We start from the raw sequence: 22,984 nt of genomic DNA, 5'->3' as shown, positions 1-22,984 counted from the left end.
TCTCTGTCTGTATTGTAGTGGTATTTTAAGAAGCTGGCCAGTACTGAAACTTAAAACATGAAACTTGTTGGGTTTTTTTCACCTGATATTATTCACCATTAGATTAATATATTGCACTGCTAGTGGAATTTTTCTTGTTTTATCCCAGTTATTTGATTATGAGGCTTGCACAGCATATTAATATTTCAGAAATACAAACTAAATGGTCAGGCTAAGTTTTGTAAGTAGAAACTGGTTAGTAATACTGTGGAGAAGTAATAGCGCAAACCAGAGGTGTAAAGCTGTAAGTTTTCTGCAATAGAAGAGCACATACCGTAATATCCTAATAAGGACAAAAGCTGAAGTCATCTAATGTTACTGATAACAAATAGGGAGTTACCCATTGCAGCTAAAACATTTCTATTTTAGTTCAGTTAAACATTAACTTGTGTGTGCACTGGTTAACTGATAACTTCTTATGTTTTATGCAAAATAAGCAAACAAAGTACCTTTCAAAATAACTTTTTAATAAGTGATGGGTCTTCCTGATATAAATAAACTGGATTCAAAATTAGTAAGAGATATTACAGATGTCTGTAGATCTAATTGAAAATCTTTGTTTTACTGTCTCTGTTCTTTCATGGAAGTTTCCCGAACCTGACTCTTTTATAATATAGTCTTAGTTTAGTCATTACAAGACCACTGTTTTCGTTTGTTTAAATTTAGTGGTTAAAATGTTCCATAGAAGTAGGTGATCTCATTGCTGTCTGCTCTAAACCAGCTAAGTTAATCACCTGTGAGGTATTGTTTTTACTGGTCGGTTCTGGATAATTTTTTACCTTGGTTCCAGTTGAAGGGAGACATTGTTTTTCATTGTGCTTTGTCAGTCTCTTTTGTCTCACAGTAGAGTTGCTGCAAGTACATGCTTGATTACTTCATACAATGATTGCAAAGAGCATTGGAAATTAGTGCAAGTTAATTTATCAAGCACACTCTGATAGCGAAAAAACTGCCTTTACAAGATTCAAAGTATGAAGAATATTTAAAGTGCATGCACAGTACTTTCTCTTAATACCATGCCATCATATAATTCTGTTTAGTGTATTTTCCTGAGATTATTTTTATTGATTGTAAAGATTAAGTCTCTGTAAACAGTTAAGAACATGGGTATATACAACACTAGTCAGATTAATGGTCTAACTTGGTGTTCAGATTGGACACTGCCAGAGGATTTGAAGAAAACTTGTTACTAAAAAGTCATTGCTACTTGTGTTAAGAAAACTGTAAACTATGATCATAACCATGACGTTAAAAACTGAGCTTTTAGGATCTTAATTTCAAAATTTTCTAACTACAAATCCTTGATTTTTTTTGTTTTTAAAGATAATAAATGCTAAGAATCACTTTCACTATCATGTAGTATCTGTGTGTAGTGCAGTTGAGAAACCACAATATTTTGTAAGACTTGCAACACGAATGATAATTCAGCAACTTTTTGAGTCATAGTTTAATAATTTACTTGTACTCTGAAAAACTCCAGCTTGAATGCCATAAAAAAGCTCATACCTACTGTACTTGTGACTGAATTTTTGTGTCATTCACCTAGAAACCTCAAGGTCTTCTAAAAAGATTTGGACTTCAGGGTATGATGCCAATTAGAAGAAGCCCAGATTTCCAAATTGCAAAGATTTTGTCTGATCATATGGTCATGAGAGGCAAATGACAATATTCCCCCTATACTGCCTTTTTTAATATATGTTTGTTCCCCTTTGAAGCTCCAGTTTAACACACTGAAAGAAAATTCAAAGGGGTCTGATATCCACTGCCCTGCAGCTAGTGTCACATAGTTGTGCAGTAGTGCCTCTTAGATGGCTGCAGAAACAACAGAAATCTAGCTGTTTAGTTTAAGGACAAAGGGACAAGAGCTAGCTCTCTAGCAGTCATTAATAATACAACTAAAATTGCTGCAGGGGAAGCTTGAAAACTTTGACAGGCTCAGGGTGTGAGGTATTGAGATATTACCATCAGGAAGCAAGTCTTCTATGCAAACATTTGAGTTTGTTCAGTTACCAGCTACTATGAAGCCCACCCCTCCAAAAAGGGTATCAACAACCCTGGCAGATACGGAGACACACAGAGAAAAGATGTGTGTGGTAGCTGGGGGCTGCAACATCCAAAAGATTAAATGTGTCGTGAAAAAAGGCCAAATGTGTTTTCAAAAAGCCTTGGTGCCTTTAATCCATAAGAGGAATACATTCACAGAGTCTGCCTTAGTCCTTTGGTCTCTGTCCTCTTCAGTATTTATTGTCTAACAGTATGCTTTTTTGCTTGTGCCCTTTTCTCCCCATTTTGGTGAATAGAGAGTCCACACGAACAAGACTGGAAGCCCAATAGAAGGGAAACATTGAAACCATCCACTTCCAAAGCTCTTAATGTGTACATTTTCTGTGTATGTGGACACAGAAAATCCCCTAGGGAAATGAACTTTTTCTCCTTTGTTGCAATTCTTTTATTTCTACCTGTTACTCTAGCAGTAACAAGGGACAGGTTTTCAGATCACTTTAGTAGCTTTGTTTCATAGTGATTAGTTCAGTAACCACAAAATTGATTGATCAAAGAGATGTTTGAATTTGATCTGGTGTTATGTATTAGGTATGTATGTAGTGTGTTTCAGAACACCTAACAATTAAAACTGGTTTTGCTTTTATATGTTTTTGTTGACTGTGATTTATATATGGGAAACATAATTTACAATTTCAAAGGTTTGGTGAAGTAGTTTCATTTTTTAACCTGAGTTACTTGGCAGAATTAACAAATTACTGCTCTTGACATGGAGAAGTAGACAAAGGAATTGGTTGGTTTTCAATCAATATCTGATGAAAAAAAATGGTTTTTAAATGAAACTAAGTTTGTATCATACTCTGCCTCCAAAAAGTAAGAGAATTATATAATTAAGAAAATCTTACCTAAAATTCTGTGTATCTAAAGTAGTTGTATTTTTCTGCATTCTTTGAATGTTCTTCAGAAGATTGCAGTGAAATAATTTTGCATTTCAAGGTTGAGTGAAGCTTAGCTATTAACCAGCTATAGAAAATGAACAGGCAAAATAGGCAGGCTAATGAATGAGGAAGTGAATGGATTAAAATATTTCCATAAAATATTTTTACTGTTTTTACTTGTTAACTATTATTTATTGATAAGGATCAGCTTTGGTTTATGTGTTAATATGTTTATTTGGAATAAAGGACCTGCTCTATTCAGCTGTAACTCTTACTGTGAGCTACTGCAGGACTGATTCCACCTCCGCAGTTGTTGTTGCCTTTATTGGACTGTCTTCTGATTTATATCCTAGTATAAAAGAAAAGAAATTACTTCTTTTGCTTATTTAAAATATTAGTTTCACATATTTTTCTTAGAATCTCCAGTGTCATTTAAAACCCACTGATATCCTCCACAGGGTTTCCCATTTATCTCAGCTGATGTGGATTCAAGGCACAAAGGATTTTCTCGTCCTTTCACTGTCCTGAAATTTTCAGGCTTTGGGACAATGATACAGGAAACCTGGACTGAGGGCTTCTCTGGCACATTGGGTATATGATGTCAAATGCTGATTTTGGACATAGTCATTCTGATTTTTTCAGAGCTTCTGAACACACATTCAGGGCAGCTTGCCTTTTAGCCGCAGGCTCATAACAGGTCAGATGTCCATGTTGCACCTGTTTAACTTTATGCTGGATCAGATGTGGTCTGTACTTTTGTAGTGGTCTTGAAGTCAGCATAAGCTTCTTATCTTGTGCTCAGACTTAGTTCAACATATGTGGGATTGTATGCTGCTGCCTGATTCAGATCAAATTGACACTGTTCAGTGACCTGCAGGGCACAAACAAGGTATTAATGATGGTCTTTTGACACATTTACGCCTATATGAAGCAGTTGATGAAATTTTATGACTTTGCTTTTCATAGCAGCAGTCTTTTACTTCGCAGTCTCTTTAAGTGGTGGGAGCTGATGATGTATTCTTCCATGATAATCTCCCTTGCCTTCTTTTAAGTGGAAGAATTGTTATTTTTCCTCATAACAGCAAATGTTTGTCAGTGGTAAAAAGAACAAAACCTTTTGCTTCTGTTTCCACATCAGAGAAATGTTCATGAGGACTAGAGTCTTGCATTACTTTTGTTTATCATTCCAGTAATACAGTCTCTCCAAAGTACTTAATTTCTCATGTTTTCCTTTCAGTGGCTAGCAACCAGGCCATGTTTGGCCATCATCCTTACCATAACACAACAAATTGTCTTACCTGCTGTTGGCATGCCTGAGGTACTGTTTATACAGAGATAATATTAGCAGACCCTGTAATATTAGCAGACCCTTAGAAAAGGAAACCAGGATGCACTGAGGATGCAACGTTTAACAGTACGCTCTTTTCCGGTTTTGCTGCTAGGATTTGCTTTTTTCTGACATATAAGTTCCAAGCAGCTCAGGTTTAATCATGAATAAACAGCAATTTCACTGTGTCATTGCAGATTGTTATTTGAGATGACCTATGGCCTTTCCCTAATGGAAATCTGGCAAATGTGCAGTCCCTGATTTCCTGATATGATAAAGTAGATACTATTGTTACTGCTGAAATTTGTTAAAAGTGGCTTTTAGGTGGAGGGTGTCATCCAGGAAAGGATCAGTATATATTTGGCACATTTTCTCAATGCTAAATAGTAGGTTTATGTCTTACCAAGATTTTTATATATATATACACACACTCTGGAAGCATCACAACTGTATTTCAGTGTCAAAACCAGTGGGATTTCCTACACTGTTATAGCACGCTTCTCTTTTATATCATTTGGTGCGGAATGTCTTTGGTTCTACATACTAAAGGCACTTTCCTGAAAAATAGCTAACTAAACATTTATGATACACACACACATATAGGCATATATGTGTTTTTTATAGCGTGAATGGGGCTTGTAAATTTTTTATTTCACCCCATCCAGCTTTTTGCTAAGGGGAGTAGTGTTCATGTTATTATCAGAGGCAATTTACATTTTTTGCCTAATATTTGCTACTGGTTACAATTTAATTCTCTGTAACATTATGAAGTCAACTGCTGAGTAGCACACTGATTTAGTTTTAGTGAGTTCAAAATATGAATGTTGCTGCTTTACAGGAAAGAAATTAAAATGCCTTTCTTTTTCTTTTGATTTAATTAAACATCTGTAGTGGGAACAGACAGTAATCCTACAAGAGCTTAAATGCTTTGTTCTGGTGTCCACAGTGGAGTTGAGAGCAGAATAAGGAATTCTCTTTATATGTTTGTCCTTGGAACTATTTGATCTAGAGGGGATTGAAGGATTTGGGTTTTCCTCCTTTGACTGGGAGGGCCATAAATGCCTTAATGTACTTCTTCCTGCAGTCCACAACCCATCTGAAGAACCTGGAGAAAAACTTCTATGAGTTGTACAACCATGTCAAAAGTAGATTTAGTTTAGGAAAATAGTTTACATTGAAATACTTTTCACTGCTTGTCCTGATGTTGCTATCCTGCTTTGTGGAGTATTCTGAACACAGGGAAGCAGCTAGAAATGTGAATTGTCTAATTATTAATTTCCAACTGTGATGAGATTTTGCTAGATGTCCAACAACTTCCATATTATGACCTGCATTTTAACTTTCTGCTCTAAATGTGGTTTGATGGAGGCAATCTTGTAAACCACCTCCTGTGACCTAACTCACAACACAAGGTACATGGGCGTTTTGATGGTACATCCCAATGGCCAGCTGCCTTTGGTGCTACTGTGTATAGCCATCAGTTTGAGTCACGGCAGCAGTGATTAAGAGCAGACTGTGGCATTTAAAGAAAGTCCAGAATGCTTCTAAGTTTTGATTCAGCTCAGATTCCTCTACCTAGCCCTCAGAGGAATGCTGGGTTCCAAGCTGTAACTCTCTCCTGCTGGTGAAACTATGCAGCCAGCACTGCAGTCTGTGTGCATATTGGTGGTGTCCTTGCTTTTTGCATGGCTGGTGGTAGGAATGATGGAAGGGCTTGCAACGGCTTGGAGCTGTGGAGCTTGGTAGGACTCGGGGTATGGCAGTGTTCTGGTAGCCGCCTTGGGTTCTCTCTTCCTGTCTTCTTCACAGAAAGCTGTCCCTCAGCTGAGGGCTGCTGTTTTACCTCGTGTTTTTTCTGATGTTTTTCCATCATGTCTGGTCATTAGTTTATGTATGTCAGCACATGTTTTACGCATGCAGAATCTATTAATTCCCCTGTCGAATTATTGCTTTTTATGTTCTGCAAAGAAGTTTGCAAAATTCTTGTGTAGGTCCCCTGTTTTGCTCTCATCTTAGGATTCCCATTACTTTCTGGACTTTGCAAAGTGATGTGAGTTCTGTGCCTCATCACAGCTTCATGAGAGATAAATAGTAACCTGCTTTGTTTATTTTAGGAGGTCTTGGTTATGGACGCAAGCACAAGTCCATTGGAAAAGGCAGCGGCAACAATACAGTAGTCACCAGCAATCCCATGACAGTTCAACAGCTGGGACCTCTTTCACCTTTGGCAAATCAGCTTTCAGCAGCATGCAACCAGATCAGCCCTAGCTTACAGAGGTCTATGGATGCTTCCAGCCGGAGCGCTTCTCTGTCAGATACAAGGTGCTCAATTGCCTTTTTATCTTCAGTACTTTAAAAGGAGGGGGTTTAATTCTTCTGTGATTAAAATGTGACGTTTCTGATTATTAAAATCAGAAAATCATTCTCTGTTATGCTACAGGAAGCTGAATTCCATGCAATTTAATTCAGATCAGCTATAATTATACTGTTCGGATCATTCAAATAATGGGTGAAATTCGGCCACACAAAATCTGTGGATGATAGGACTTTTTTATTAGATAAATGCTGTTTTATAGTCATGAACTAGATTTTTGTACTAGATACAGGAAATGTTATGGAGGATGAAAGTAGAAATAGTCCACATGTTACATCTGCATAGTGCTAAGAGTGTCATGTTGGTGCCTGTCAAATAACTCTAAGGACAGACAAAAAAATGTAAATGCTCTGCACATGTTCCTCTCTCCTCATCAAGTACTTTTGCTTTCAAATGGTTTGTTTACATAATAAAGTTGATCAGATCAATTGGCTCTGACAACGTGTTAATTTTCCTAGTTCTGTTGAGAAGCTAAAGAAAACTATGACCTCTTCCTGTGAATGTTGCCCTTTTGTATCACTACCCTACAGATAAATACTTATTAATTCATTTTAAATGCTTAAATAAGTTTTGAGATTATGACTATGAGTATTGTCAACAAACATGAGTTAGAGGAAAACAGGTTTTTGACAACCACCCTACAAATACATTAGACACATCCCTGGATGTTAAGCATGCAAGGAGAAAACACTCTAGTGTGTTATTTTGGAATCTACATTCCCCGTTGCCTACTGAGTTGAAATGTAGTTTCTGATTTATAAAAGACCACAAGAGTCTTTATTCTCAAAGCAGTTTACATTTTGCTATGTTGCTTTATTACAAGCCAAGGAACATTCTTGAAATAATTAAAGTTTGTTTTGTACAGCTGGAAGAAAACCTTGCTTTACTCTTGGGATAATTTTTAACATTTCTGTCACTTCAATTGAGAAGACTGCCTCCCCTGTGAAAATTTAAAAAATTAATTATGCTTCCTATGTAAACATGTCAGCAAAAACAATTCAGTGCTAGGATGATGACAAATGACAAATCCAAAGACATGCCTTTCAGATCAAATAAAACTGATGCTAGAAAAATATAATTATATAATTGTTATTTAAGTTTTAGGGGTGCCTGTATGGTTCCAAACACTGAATATGTGGTTGGATGTACTGTGTCAGTACTCAGTTATACAGTTTTTGTTTTATTTCAAAGAAACATTTACTAAGGGCAAACAGAAGTTGAAACTCTGGCAGAACCAAGGCTGTGGTGTCCCTAGAGTATCTTTTAATGATTTATCAATGAAGGTGTTATAAAATAAGTTTGTCTCTCAAAGAGTGTCCGTTTCAGCAATCTTGACCTCAAATTATCTGTTTTGTAGGACAAAACAAGTTTAAACTCAGATTTTTAACTCACAGGTTGTCAAAACAGTTTGGGGTTTTGTTTGTTTGTTTGTGATTTTTGGGGGGGGGTGGTTATTTGTTGTTGGGTTTTGAGCTTTTGTTTTATTTTTTGATTAAATTTCTTCAGCTGTAAACTGCTTTTGCCTAAATGAAATTGACTGATTCTTCCTGGGCAGAGTGCCTTCTCTGGATTTGATCTCTCAGCACTACAAGCTGTGTTCTGGCAGCTCAATCCAAACCAGATTATTTGCTGAATTTACCAAAGCCAGAGGGAATTTTCTTGATTTTTACTGTTGGAAGAAAGAAAACAGTTGGCAAAATGAGAGTTTTGCTACAGATAGCATCATATTCTGGTGTACAGACCACGAGGGATAAAACCTCCCCCATCTTTTTTGAGTTTCTGCAGAACTTTCTTGGAGTATTCAGTTGTGTTGCTTGAAACCAGGTGTAATACTGCTATTTGCTTTGACAAAAAAGGACCTGGGAAAGAGCAAAGGGTTCTTAGCTAGTAAATGGAAGACCATGAAAAGAGAAAAAAAACATAGTTTTCACTCTTCCGTGTTTATGTTTAAGATTCTGGATTATACTCTGACATTGTGGCCTCTGTACAAAGAGGGAGAATATAGTGTAATTGCAAGTAATCTCTTGTAAATGATAATGAAAGATCTGGTTCAAACTCAAGGTGGTTTACCTTACAATAAGCAGATGTGTCAATTAATACCATCTGAGAGTCTGGCACTCTGATAGATCTTGTCCTTCATTTTCATATTAGGTGTATTTATTTTCCCCCCACTAGAAGACTACTTACTTAGTCACAGTGTTGGCTGAAGTTTAAATAAATCTTCATTTTTTTGGGAGCTGGAATCCAAGCTTTTTCAGAATATCTGGCTCTTACTTATTGTATACTTGAAATTCTGGGCCAGCTTTTTATTTTTGTCCTATTATGAGACTTTTAAAAGACAGTTTTTCTTCAGATTCACTGATGGATATGTCCCTTTGTGTTAGGCATTAGTAGCTTTTTGTATGACACTGGTCCTGGCATCTGATTAAAATTCTTGTCAGTACAAAAATAGACCTTTTATCGATGCACAATTTCTTTCTCTTTATTCATAAAAGAGAAAATAAAAATTTAAAGAAACAATCTAGCAAAACACCCCCATCCTCTCCTTATATTTTCTAGGTACGAATATATACAGCATAACCTGGAGAAGTCAGACCTGGCTTACTTGTCTTGCTCTGTTGAAAACTGTGGATCTGTATTTGGGGTCACAGCATACTAGCCCGATTTAATCGCTCTATAATGAACTGTGCTTTAACAAAGCCCATTGAAAACAGACCCAGCAGCCTAAATCAACTTTTTCACAAACAGTCATCCCTTTAGATCTAAATGGTATACAAGACTGACCTGACAGAGCAGTCTCATTTTTCTCGTTTCTCTCAATGCAAATGGTAGTCAGCATGCTAATTGTGCTTTTTGTCAGTGGTCTGTTTTGCAAGTGCTGTTTAAACCCTAATGGAGTAACATAAGGTCCATGACAGTACCCCGCACTGGCATTGAATCAGAACGGGATGTTTCTTATCCTGATACAGCAGATCAACCATGCGTTACAAAGCAAGTATCTTGTGCAAAGGAGCATTTAACTGTCTCTCCCACTAGTCACCAGAGCAAGGCTTGCTGTTCTTTTAAGCTACATTTTCCCTGCTTGTGAGCTATCTTACAGATACAGCACCTGCAAACTACTTCCTCTCTCTCTCAGCTTGTGCCAAGCTTCCCCTCCTGTGTCCTTGATCAGTCATTGAAATTCTGTGCTGCTTCAAAACTTTGTGAAAATAATAAACTCAAGAATTAATGCTCAAAACATAAGATGTAGAGGCTTCTATGAGCTGGTCGGGTTTATCTAGCTGCATACCTGATTCTTCCTATTGTTAGAATGCCTTAAACATAGAAATTTATGTACTGATAGCACCACTAGCTGGCAGGAAATCCAAGTCTGCCTGGGTGTGAACTGGAAACAAAGAAATAAATCCACTTGATCTTTAGCCAGCATTTGTACCCATGAATCAGGGCCCCTGATGTCCTTTCAATACCTTCCTGTGGAAAACAATACTTTTAAGGGCCTATATGTTGGGGGTTTTTAAGCTACCCAAAGAATCTTTGCAGCATAAAGAAGTTTCATAATATCTCTGTGAAAAATGAATGATAACAGCAAGATTACGCTTCTGTGAAGAATTTTTACTGCTGACTTGGAGGCAGATACATCTTCAAATCAAAGCTAAAAACCCCTTCAACCAGTTCTCCTACATTACTCATTTATTTTGTTTGTTTTGTAAAGTTAGATATTATCTATATTTATAAACTTAATATATAAAACTCCTTTAGGGAAGTATTTGTAATATTTGTATGCATTACAAGTGACAAAGTCATTCAGGTTGAATATTTATTCTCTATAAATCAGTTTTCTTCCTGTTCTTTTCAAGCAAAAACAATGGATGACTCAAATCAATGTGAGTTTCATATAAGGCAGGAACATAATGCCTTGGCTTCAGAAGTCCAAACATATTTATACCACAATTGATGAAAAGAAGTGCATTACTTTCTGCAGTGGTGTATGAAGAATCTTTACAGCAACACTTCTTCAAAGTCTTGAAGTTTTGAAGTTGGTTTCCTAAGTGACCTTTTTACATGTGTATTGCCTTTGTGTAACTACTGGTACATGAACAGAGTGTGCTAAACTTGATTACCTAATATTAGGGAGACCTTTCCTCACATGTAGCCTTTCCTTAATTTCAAGTGTGTGTGTGGAGGTAAAAGAACTACTGAATTGTCTAACTGCTTACTTTACTGTGCCTTTATTTCAGGTCACTCTTGTCTTGTGAGTCTCTGGCCTCTACAACATTAAGCTTGTCAGAAGGTCACTCCCCTTTGTGTGTTCAACAAGAGTGGTCACACAGGTACAGGACACTTTCTTCTGTTCTTCCTGACCATGGTTTACAAAATGGCAGTGAGTTGGGGGACTTACTAAATTTTTTGCCTGAAACACCTGTGTCCAGTAACTCATTACCATCCTACTTATATGGCATGGAAAATAAGCATTCCCCTTACTCTAGTCCTTGCCAGTCCTCAGTCTGGTCTCAATCATCCCGGTCCAAAAAGAGAGCACTTTCTGTGTCTCCTCTGTCTGACGGCATTGGGATTGAGTTCAATACAATCATCCGTACATCCCCAACTTCTCTGGTGGCCTACATCAACAGCTCCAGAGTATCGCCAGCAAACATCTCCCCACAGCCTGAGGTCTATGGACATTTTTTGGGAGTGAGAGGAAGCTGTATACCCCAAAATTTCTCAGTTCCAGCAGCCCAGAAAGGCCTCCACATGGCGAATGGCAATGTCAGCTTTCCAGGGTATGCTGAGAACGGGGCTGGTGAATATCAGCGGATGCAACAGCTGGAACAAGCCAGCTTGCAGATGGCTGCCACAAATAACATGGTGATCCAGCAGGGCATGCCGCCTTTGGACAACCAGGCAGTGGACATCCTGAAAAATGAACAGCTGGATGACTTCTCAGGCCCTACTGCTGACGTGCCTCTTCCACCCCTGCTGCTGCCACCAGCTCCTCCACAAGGGCCACCCCCGCCGTACCACGCTCACCAGCACCGGCAGCCGCACAGCCTCCCCAGCCACGTCCACCCGCTGCAGGTGCTGCCGTCTGCCCCAGGCACCCTGCTGGAGGAAGGTGACGACCTGGATGATTTCAATGGCAAGCATGGCTGCTGCTGGGTTGACTGCGGGAAGCTGTACGACCATCAAGAGGAGCTTGTGCGGCACATAGAGAAGATCCACATAGACCAGAGGAAGGGAGAGGACTTCACCTGTTTCTGGGCAGGATGCCCTCGAAGGTTCAAGCCATTTAATGCCCGTTACAAACTGCTGATTCACATGAGAGTCCACTCAGGAGAGAAGCCGAACAAATGCACAGTAAGTCTGAGTTCTGTCTTTCTTACCAACTAAAAGATCTCTGTTACTTAAGAAAATGTGGTGAAGTTGTAATTCTGCCTTTGGTTCTCCTATTTAATGGTGTGCTTTTTAAACTACTCTGTGAGAATGAAAGACTGTTCCATCTTCCCACCTAAATAGAAAGGAAAGGTGTTCTTTATTTTGATATATGCCAACAGATAAGATTAGACAAAATGTTCTATTTTTTTCATTTATAAACTTCTACTGTAGACTGCAACAAGTGATATGGTAAACCTTCATGAAGCAAAACTGAAGCACAATAAGTACTTAAGTACTTGCATGAAGGATACATGCAGGAAAAGTGCTGCAGAATAAATGTCACCATTTATCCTGAAATATTCTTGCATCATGTTACACCTTTTTGACTTTAGGAATTTTCAAGACCTTGCATAATGTTACCACAAGAAACTGAGAAGAGCTGGACATTTTTAAGGCAGTTGTTTCTTCTACTACTAACAAAAAACAAACCCACATACCTGTTTCCATGAATACATTAAGAACAAATCCCATACTAATTTTTCTGTTCACAGATTCTAGCAATGAGGATTCAACCCCCAAAGTTATGTTTTTCTTTCTATTTTTCTTAGGATCACTGCAGGTCAGGCTAGCACATAGGTAGTCACATGGGTTAATAGTCTGGCTGTTAAGAATCAGTTTATGCTTAGTCTCCAGTGCACCATCTATAATCTCTGTAATTCAGATTTTTCAATTGCCTCACACATGGTCTGTATTTTGGATGACAATAAGCTTAACCTTACTAAGTGCTTATTTAGTGTCATAAGAAAGCAACCTCACCAGGTTTGAGTTTTGAGTCCCCAGCATAAACTAACAAAATGATGAACATATAATTTCTAGGAATAAACACTGATTAAAAAATACACATTTACATGCTGTGAAATATAAATTGGTGCTTGGAGTCTATATCAGTGTATGCCTTGTACAATTTTTTAGCATGATGTAGATGTTTGCTTGTACAGTAAATAGAAAAGGTTTCTTTCTTTCACTTTTGTTTCTTCAAAGGGCCAGTGTCCTTCAGGATAGAGTGCATATCTTTCCAGATTTCTCTCCTGAATTGAAAGGACCTGGTAGAGATTGTGTCATGACACTAGAAAGGCTTTTTATCCTTCCCTTTTGTCACACCAGAGCCTTAACTCAGGCTCTCTGTTCCCTGAATATTGTTTTAAATTCCAAAATATTATTTTTCTGCTCTCCAGATATATTGGGTCAGGGTTTACCATTAATTTTCATTCCTCCTTAAGGATTTCTCATCACCTTTATTGGAAGAGAGAGAATGAGGCAAAAAAAGAGAATTATTATGAGTCAAGAAAGTGATTTTTCAAGGGACTATCACATATAATTAAAGATATGGAGGCAGACATCAGCGGATGAGTAAGCACAGACAGGATGAAGAAAGATGTCAGGAACAATGGAAAAACACTGAAACAAAGAGTAAATCCAAGTACCCAGGGTCTTTCTAAGAGAAGAATTATGATGAAGGATCCTGTAATACTGGGGAAAACATTGAGTTGGTAACACTCTAAACTCCCTTCCCTCCTTGTTCAGAAAGGGTGTTTACAGTGACCTCCTGATTATAAAGCCTCCTTGAGGAGTCCTTAGCTTTGAAGGAATCATCATTCACTGATGATAAGTAATGTGTAAGTGGATCAGGTATTTCATATGATAAAGTTTTTGAGATTACTAAACCAAAACTGAAGTGTATGCCAAATCCTGCTGTGTCACCAAAAAACAGGAGGTGTCTGTATCAGCTTCTCAAAGAGTGATCGCTTTTTAAACATTGAATTGTGATTAATTTTACTGAGCTTAAGCAAGCATTGCTGGATAGCACCAGGAAGTTTGCATATCAGAAGCAGCACATACTTATCTTCCTTTCATGTTAAGAATTGTAATGAAACGTAGAAATACTGAGGGTGATAATGATAAGCCTCATAATGTGAGTGTAAATCTGGAACATAGCCCTGCTTTCTTGGGATGAGAAAACAGAAATGACATTCTTTAGCATGGTTTGAGTGAAATAACTTGCTGCTTTCTTTCTTTACCATTTCACAAATGGTGTGAATGTGGAAAAATGTATTTGGCTTTCTAATGTCCAGCAGCATGGTCTCTGGATATATTTAGAAAATTTACTTCAGTCAAACATCATACCTTTTTCATCAAGCAGTGAAATTTGCAATCATATCCATGCCGTGTAAGGTTTTAAACAGAGATTTTAAGTGAGGAGAGAACATTTGGGAGAACATTTTGGGCAAGATGATAATGGAGAATGATTTCCTAATTAAAAAAAATTATGCAAAAGAAATCTGAAACTCTTCACCAATCTATGAATGTGTGCTTTTAAGTGAAAATCAAACCAATCCATTTATAATCTTTATTTGTCCATCTAGGGTCTTTTTATAATTTATTTTCTGGTTCTAGGTGTAGCATGCCTCTTTCTCTAAAACTGTTATAAAGTAATAATCTCTATGTCCACTGCAGTTTGCAGACTAGGAAGAGGCAGTCCAGTACACCAAGCAGGAAGAGGGAAGGAAAAATGCCAAATGCATATCTAATATATTAATGAACCAGATTTACTGTGAAGAATGTAGCAGAAGTAGTAAGTCATTGGGAGGAGCTATCATGATGTAATCTATCAAGACATCCTGCTAAGGATGTCTTGATAGTTACATTATCAAAGGCAGGCAGTTACACCAGTCCTCTTAGTACCGTCACACACTAATCATAGCGTAAACACTGCATGTGTTCGTGGTTCCTAACAGTTTGCATGAGACAATCTTCTCATTGAGCATGAATTGCAGTGGGTGCTAGTCAATATACTTAGCATGTCAGTATGTTTTTTTGTCAGTGTTGCTTATCTCTGTACTGCTACGTATTGATTCGTGTATTATTATATACTGTGCTGTGTGTCCCAGTGGATTGCTGTGGTATGTCAGTGAGCCTTACATCAACGAGCTTTACAAGGTTGCAGTTATTTTTAAGGTGAAGGTTACTTCTAAGTTGTATTGTTGTAACAACAGTAGAGATAATGTGAAATCAGATACACAACTGCATAAGCAGAACTTTGTAACATAATTCTATTCTTCTCTATTATTATTCTGTGATGATGAAATAATAACATTCAGAAGAGACTTGCAGAACAGCTAGGACTGCAGTACTTGATATGCTTATGGCTAAAATCAGAACCATTCTTATAGTTAAAATCAGAGTCAAGTGACCTCCGTATTTGTTTTGCTGCATCTGAATTAGTATCTATTTATCTATGTAACAAAAATTTGGAGCAATAAGCTAAAGCTGCAAGCAATACTCTACTCTTTAGTTCCTGCTTGTTCTGGATGAGCTGTCTTCTTTGATTCTGGGAGATAAAAGTGTTGAAGGGTGATTAGTAATCAAGTATCAGCACATAAAAACATCTGACCATCAGGATAATCAGATCCAAACTTAAAGACAAGTCTTCTTAAGGTCAAAAACTCAGAATGCATTTGTTCCTTCCGTACTGAGGTAACTAGGGCAAAGTGGAAAAGAATTGCATACCAATCCTGATAGATTTATTCCACACTGTTGTTTTTCTGTGAATTGGGCTCTTTTTTTTCCATCTTTAACTGAATTTGCTACTGCAGCTGCAGATTAGGTTTTAACAGTTTGATTTCATTTACCTTCTCCATGTAATGAAAAATAATAATTTTTTTTTGATTCCTGTCTGTTTTAAGAAGACTGGTTCTTGTTCTAGACAACTACCAAAAAAACCCTTTAATTTAAAAAAGCATGAATTTTATGGAGTCCTGCATTTTCTTTTACCAAAGCAGGTGACTATGTTTGGCCTTGCTTTATTGAACAGAAATCTGTGAAGTTGAAGAGAACCTGCATTCAAGAAGTTGATTTGTTTGGAATAACAATTCTTTAAACAGCTGTTAAAATGCATTGGGCTCCCTTACTGTTCATTAAACATCTTTCATGTTCTATTCCAATTTACATCACCTGGGAAGCATTCTTCTTTTCAGTGACCTGGTTTAGTGGTTTAAGCTATTCATGACCTACTAATGCATATTTACTGTCTGCTCCTAAACTTTATATAAAATGGTACAGCATGTTCAAATGTCTTGTATCTATTAATCTATGCATTAGTTTGTACTTTGTAGGAATAAGTCAAATAGGAAAAAATGTGAATGAAAATTCATATTGAAATGCAAGTAGTAAGTACAACAACGGTTGAGATATAATCTGTAATGCTTGCCAGCAGTTACTTCACAATGGCATTTGAGGCTTCCACAGATTTCATTTGGATTTGAAAAAGGCTGAATTCCCAGTAGCTTTTGAAACTTCACAGTAGCAATTGGCAGGTGCTGACCTGTTCTCTTTGTCTCTATGAGCTTATTTTTTACTCAGGTTCCCTTCTTTTATAATGAACATTTTTACTTTTTAAGTTCAGCTGCAACAAGAGGTATTTAATTAGCCTTATTGTCCTTCTACGCAAGCATTAAGCTTAACATATTTATTCTGGTGTAAGCAGCAACATAATGTTGTTAGAGATGAATTCCAAGCTCACACTTAACAGTTTCATTCAGATGCACTAGGAATGCTTCTCCTTTTGAAACTGAATTCAGTCTTGTTTCTTTCTGTAAATTCTGAGCTATGCTTCAGCCCAGTGCCTTTTGTATTAGTATTGATAGTACTACATGACCACACTTTTTTAGTGCAGCTGTTTGATGTGATAGAAACCAATAAAATTGCTAGTATTCCTGTCAGATTCAAAGCAACATTCATTTAACATCTGCTAAATACCTGAAATTATCCCACAACTCATCAGTCTGCAAAGCATATAAAACAGAAGGTATGTGAAAAAAACCCATGAAACTTAAAACACTTGTCTACTGCTTTTTTTCTTTTTTTTGAGACACAAGCAAGCTTCCTTGGGTGAGCATGAGTATTTAGATGGATGTGTGTATGTGTGCTATTTGAAGAATATGTCCTTGGAAAATGGTGTTCACATTGAAATTTTGATTAAAACCAGAAATGCATTCTGTAAAAATGATTGGGAGGTTTTTACCATCTTCAGGTTTTAGCATTGTATCTTCATATGGTGTCTTACATATGGCATGTGCAAATATTTTATTTACAGTACATGCCATCTTTCTGGATAGGAAAAGATTTTTATCACATCCTATGTTGCACTAAAGTCTTGATAAAATAGAAACTATAAAAAATTTTGAATTTTTTTTTTCTTCTATGCTTGCAGAAGACTTTTTCACTGTGCTAAACTTAGCATTTGAGCACTTTGTCTTAAACAATGTCACAAGAATGGTAATTCAATTGTTGAGTCAAGTTGCTGAAAATTAGAAAGAGCCAAATTTACAGTTGCCTGTTGCCAATTTTTTCACTAACTGAGTAAGCAAACTGAAACAGAAATACCATGGAAAAAGCAGAGATCTATGATTAATTAGACTATGTTGTGGTGTATGGATATAGAAAGTTGCATTTTAGTTTTCAGCTATAAAGCTGAGCCTTCCTAGCTCTCACAAGTTTGTGCAATATTAGTAATCTTCTAGTCATGATTATGATGTCTTAGCTGTTTAAAGAAAAAACAAATTATGAATTCTGGGTGTGCCTCCACAAACAGCTCAAGCTCATGTGGTCACATCTAGTCCAAACTAATGAATTTTGCCTCTCACCAATGACACTACTGCTCTTTCAATACTATCCTTTCCGCATGAAATATATAGTGTCCATAGTTCAAAATGTACGGATAGGTGCTTTTTCTTTGGCTGCTGAAGATGCACAGCTTCCACTTGAGTACAGCGAGTACAAGAGGGCCTGTGGTACCTGGGGTACTGACCCTCAATACCGGAACATCTCTTTATGCATTTAAAAAATGCAGAGCATTTTTCTACATGCAGATGTAGAACTGATGATAGTGAAAAATGATAGGCAGAGACCCGTATTTTAGGTTACAGAGTAAAACACTTATGAAACATCTAATTTTATTATTTTTCTTCTAATGAATAATTTGTTTTTAAGTATTTGAATAGCTTATTTTTGACTTAGATAATTGGAAAATTTAAAACAGAACTTTAACGAAATTTTGCAAACAGGCATATTTTTAGTTTCACAGTAATGAATGTGAATTATCCCAAAAGAAAAGTGAACATTCCTAATTGCACAGATACTTATGTTTGTGTGGAAATGTTTCTAACTTATTACCTCTTTGTGCTTGTGGATAGGCACAAAAATGATATTTTATTTTTATTTCCCAGCATCATAAATGTAATAAAATATATTTTAGATACTTTTCATTGCTATACCAAACTATAAATAAAAGGTAAACTTAAAAAATGAAGCACTCTTAAATTTCATCTATTTGAAGTAAGGAATCCTAAAACATCTGCTAAAATTTTGCCTGCAAGAAATTTGGAGGGTATTCTGGTGTTGGGTATTTGGTCAGTTGGTTTTGTATTTGTGTTTTGGGTTTTTGTTTGTTTATTAAACTTAGGTTTTAAACTAGAAAATTACTTGAATTCAAATCTGAGAGGAGGGTGGGGGTTATGGGGCTAATCTTACTGTTGATGGCTTGGAGACTATTTGTGCGAAGATTGGATTACTCTCCAAGTAATGAAATCTTTTTAGATAGCTTCAGCTCTTTTCTGCTGATTTTACTACACATTTTCAGTATCCCTGTTTGGTTGGTGACTGGACCTCAATCAGGAGCAGAGTCAGTACACTTTGAAAATTTCCATTTAGTGATAGAAAAGGCTAACTGATGAGAAAACAGAAAATACAAGTTATGATACAGGTACAACAGAAACAGACCTTTCCCATAAAACAAGATTTTGTTTTAAAGAAAGAGGGAAGTAGAGGGAACTAGTTAATAGATTTTGCTATTCCGTTGCAATGTTACTCCTTCAGAAAGGAAATACAGTTTTAAGCAAAAGTAAACTTGCTGTCGGCTTTATTCAGGTGATTGACACTGATTTCCTAAGGATTAGGGGTTTAATTAATGCTTCTGGTGTTCTGTGGAAAACTTCACAGACATCTAAGTCTTATGGTATATCTGTGAACATAGGCTTTCAAAATGAGTGTTGAGCATTAAGCTCTTAGAACAATCATTGGATTATTTGTACTGAGTAGTTAGGAAATGGAAAAATGCCACATTTTTTGCACTAAATATGTTTAGTGTTTTGCACTACGTATGTTTAAATATGTTGAAAGCCAAATGCAAATGTATGCTGAAGCATTTGTACATCCTGAGGTATTCTTTGGCATTTTTTTCAGTATTCAGATTTAGTATAAGATATTATTTCTGACTTAATGCTTAAAGGACTCAAGAGAAGGGACTGGTTCTGTTTTAAAAGGTAGGCTGCAAAGCAATAGTCTTGTAGGCTTGAGTGAGATTCGTCCAGGCAGAATCATGCACAGTTCAGTGATTTCATTGATTTATGACATGTCTGGAATCACAGAACCATTTAGGTTGGAAAAAGCCTTTCAGATCACAAGAGTCCAACTGTTTACCCAGCACCTGGGAGAAGAGAACAACCCCCATTTCATTACAGCTTCCTTTTGCAAGTTGTAGAGAGCAGCAAGGTCTCTCCTGAGCCTCAAGCACAGTAATCCAAACACTGAGAAGACAAGATTCATCTTGATTCACTCTGATCCCTGAAGCTATTCTGTTTATATTGTCATTATAGTCCCAGTTAGCTGGGGTGGCATTTAGCAGATGCTAAAATCTTGTTTGATTTTACAGATACATACTTGTAGGGTAGGTTTCCAAAGAACTTGGACTGGATAAGGATTAAGCATTGTTCAGAACATGATTGTAGTAGGCCCTCCCTATAAGTGGTTGAAATAGGCACCTTAAACAAGCATATTGCCAAATATAGGCAGTGCGTTGAGTGCTCTGTCACAGAAACACGGTTGCTGTTCATCGTGGGCTAACAGGGTTTGAATAACTGCTGAACCAACCTTTCTGAACAGGGTGCATGGAAACAGCGTGGTCTTTTTAGAGCTAGTCGCTGAGAAGGTTCAGTCTGTGTCTGTGTGGAGTGCTGGACTAATTAAGAAAAGGAAATTCAGAAAGAGGAGCTAGTGAGGATGCTGTGACTGCTGTGTCTAGAACTGCACATTTAACTGGTCTGTTAAATGCATCAGGGTTTGCTAAACGTTGCTATAGCCACCTGGTGATTGTTTTCTGATACCAATTTTATGCACTCAGAATGCTTATTTTTCCTGTCAATTAAAGACTGTTTCAATTTAGGTTTGATATTTTCTCACCATTGTTTTTTTGAATATTTAGCAATTTTATTCCATTAGTACTCAGCTCTTGAGAATTAACTCTCATAGCTTACAAAGTTCAAGAGCACAAGTGAATCATTTTAGAGAAATGTCACTGTGGTAAGAAGTTTTTTTTACGAGTTGTTTCTGCATGAAATGTTGAAATGTAATGTTACTCAGCTGTCCATGAAACAGTATGCTTGATACAGAGAGTGGTTACAAATAATTTCCCGCTACCTCTTTTCTCCCTCTTTGAATGCTTTCTACTGGTCATCAACTGGCACAAGCTCAAGGAAAAGACCACAGTGTGCCTTTACGGGTACTCTTGGTACAATTCTATAAATACGTTAGAACAAAATTAAATTTCTTTTGCTCTTTACTATATTCTGTACTGTTTAACATTTGCAGAACTGCCTCCAAGGTTAATCAGGTGTTAACATCAAGCAATGCCACTTTTCTTCAAGGTCTGCTGTACTGTCAATGGATGTCTTTTCCTAATAACATTCAGATTTCTGTTTTAAGAAGTGGCAGCTATGCAAACAAGCTTATCTGGGCCAACAATAAAAAATCATTGATTTTAATTAGGAGTTGTCGCATAACAGAAAAATACAAGGCTCCTTTTGTTCTATGAAAAGCCTGCTTTGCCTGCTTGCAAAAATGCATGGATTTCTTTCCAGTAGCTTTACATAATTGGTATGACAAAGTTTCAGTCCTGTGATCTTAAAGTTTCCAAGTGATTCAGACATACTTGTCCAACTTTGTTTTAGGTATTTGATGCTAATCTGTTACAGAAGTTGGTAAATGGCATGAACATGAGGTCTGCTTTGTTTGTTCAAAGGAGTGGGATAAGCATAAACTGAATTAGAGAATATTTATGTTGAGATTGCTGAAGTTTTTGGGACCGCATTTTCAAAAATGAGCCACTGTTGAGAAACAAGGTTGCTCAGCTTTGACTGTGTCACAAGGACTCTTGAGTTCTGAATGACTGGATAAATGTGGTCTGAATCCATTATATAAATTAACAATGTGAGCTGCTAAGTTGTGGCACTGATTTTATGTCTGCACCAGTGAAGCAGGTCCAGTATCACATATGTTGTCAAGGAGACATACAGATTGAGCAAATCACTATGTTAATACTCATACTCAGTATACAATACTGTAGAAATCATTATAATTGATAGCACAGCGACTGAAAATATGTGCCATCTCTGCATTTAAACTCAGACGTTAAAGTTAGTTAAATGAATCTTTGTGAAGCCTGCATTGGGGAACATGGCATTTCAGTGAGTCAGTGGAGAGTCTGGTTCCAAATTAAAAGCAAGCCATCTGAAGGATTGTTGACCTGCTGAGAAGTTTCTCAAAAGTCTATCATGCAAATTTGTGAGAGCTGAACTTTTCTCTGAAGGAAGAGGTTTGCTAGTTCTAGTTCTGATTGTTACAGTAGCTGAAGGGCCACTGAATGCAACACTAGTCTTGAATACTGAGTCTGAATCATCACAGATCTTGAAAAATGGTAATGGCCTCTTTGGACACTCATCTCCCATCATTCAGCTATCTACAGTGAAAAGCTTTTAGACAGTCTTTGTAAGGCTTAGAAGACAGCAGAAATAAACTCATCATAGCAGGTTCTGTTAACTAACTTCAGTTCTTATACTTTTGTCATTGTAGAAGAAGCTGGGTACTCTATTTTTTTCCATTAGGAAAGGAGAGATGGGTCACCGAATCAATCAGCACAGCTTTTGCAGCTGAATTAAGATTAAAACGTTAACATTTTGCTATTTCATGCTGTATTTTGCTGGTGTGACAGACCCTGTTACCATCAGGCAAAAATGGTATCTGGTCAGCAAGGAAGTGGTACACCTGGCCACTCTTTGAACCTGAGGGAGACTGAGAAGACAAAGTGACCTGAATAAGGAGAATTCTACCTTGCTTATATGGAGGTGTTCATCCAGCCCTTGAAGACTTACATGGCTGTGAAGTTCTGATACAATTTTATGTCAAGGATATTAGGAGTGTCTAAAAAGGAACAAAAGATGGAAATGAACTGCTTTGGTAATAAGTAGCTATGAGAACTTGTTTCAGTAAAACCACAATCTTTATAAAGGAAAGAGAGTAAGACAAAATGATGCTCTATTTCTAGTCCCAGTAAATGACTAGTAGGTTATCCATCTCTCAGGCCTTAACCTTGAGACAGTGTTTTTTTTCTTCAGTAGTGTGTGTAATATAACTGAGAAGCATGAGGCCTTTAGTGGCTCAGAGAAGGCAGAACAAGGTTGCAGCACGGTGAGGCAGCTGCATATTCCATTCAGAGGCAATGGGGGAGTCATGTCTCAGGTGTATATACAGAGAGCATGTAGGGTGTAGGGAGGTTGAACATTTCTGCAGAAGACTCTGCTGGTGGCAGAGACTGAAAACATATGCTGTGGCATGTCCTCTTAGATAACCTGGTGCTTGCATGGGGTATTTCTTGCAGCTGGCTACTTGTTTCTCCATAGGATGCGATGGAAGGAAAGGGTTGAGTAGTTTAACTGACATGTCACAGGGAAGAGGAGGAAATTAGGCTACCAGGCTTAACATCATGTGTGATGAAAACAAAACACAAATTTGAGGCATTTTTGTCTTATGCATACTTATAAT

General features: G+C 37.2%; 1 protein-coding gene across 6 annotated transcripts in view; it reads left to right on the top strand.

Moving 5' to 3' along the window:
* GLIS3 (GLIS family zinc finger 3) overlaps positions 1-22,984 on the top strand; it is a 163,992-nt gene that overhangs the window by 29,524 nt on the left and 111,484 nt on the right. For all 6 annotated transcript variants that reach the window (XM_069001657.1, XM_069001656.1, XM_069001655.1 and 3 more), the window contains exons 2-3: positions 6,420-6,627; positions 10,918-12,034. In XM_069001657.1, coding sequence (XP_068857758.1) covers positions 6,497-6,627; positions 10,918-12,034 — 1,248 coding nt within the window. In that variant the 5' untranslated portion in view covers positions 6,420-6,496. The remainder of the gene's footprint in view (positions 1-6,419; positions 6,628-10,917; positions 12,035-22,984) is intronic.

Source organism: Aphelocoma coerulescens (assembly GCF_041296385.1).
Source record: "Aphelocoma coerulescens isolate FSJ_1873_10779 chromosome Z unlocalized genomic scaffold, UR_Acoe_1.0 ChrZ, whole genome shotgun sequence".
NCBI lineage: Eukaryota > Metazoa > Chordata > Aves > Passeriformes > Corvidae > Aphelocoma > Aphelocoma coerulescens.
This window is presented reverse-complemented; position numbering and strand designations above follow the sequence as displayed.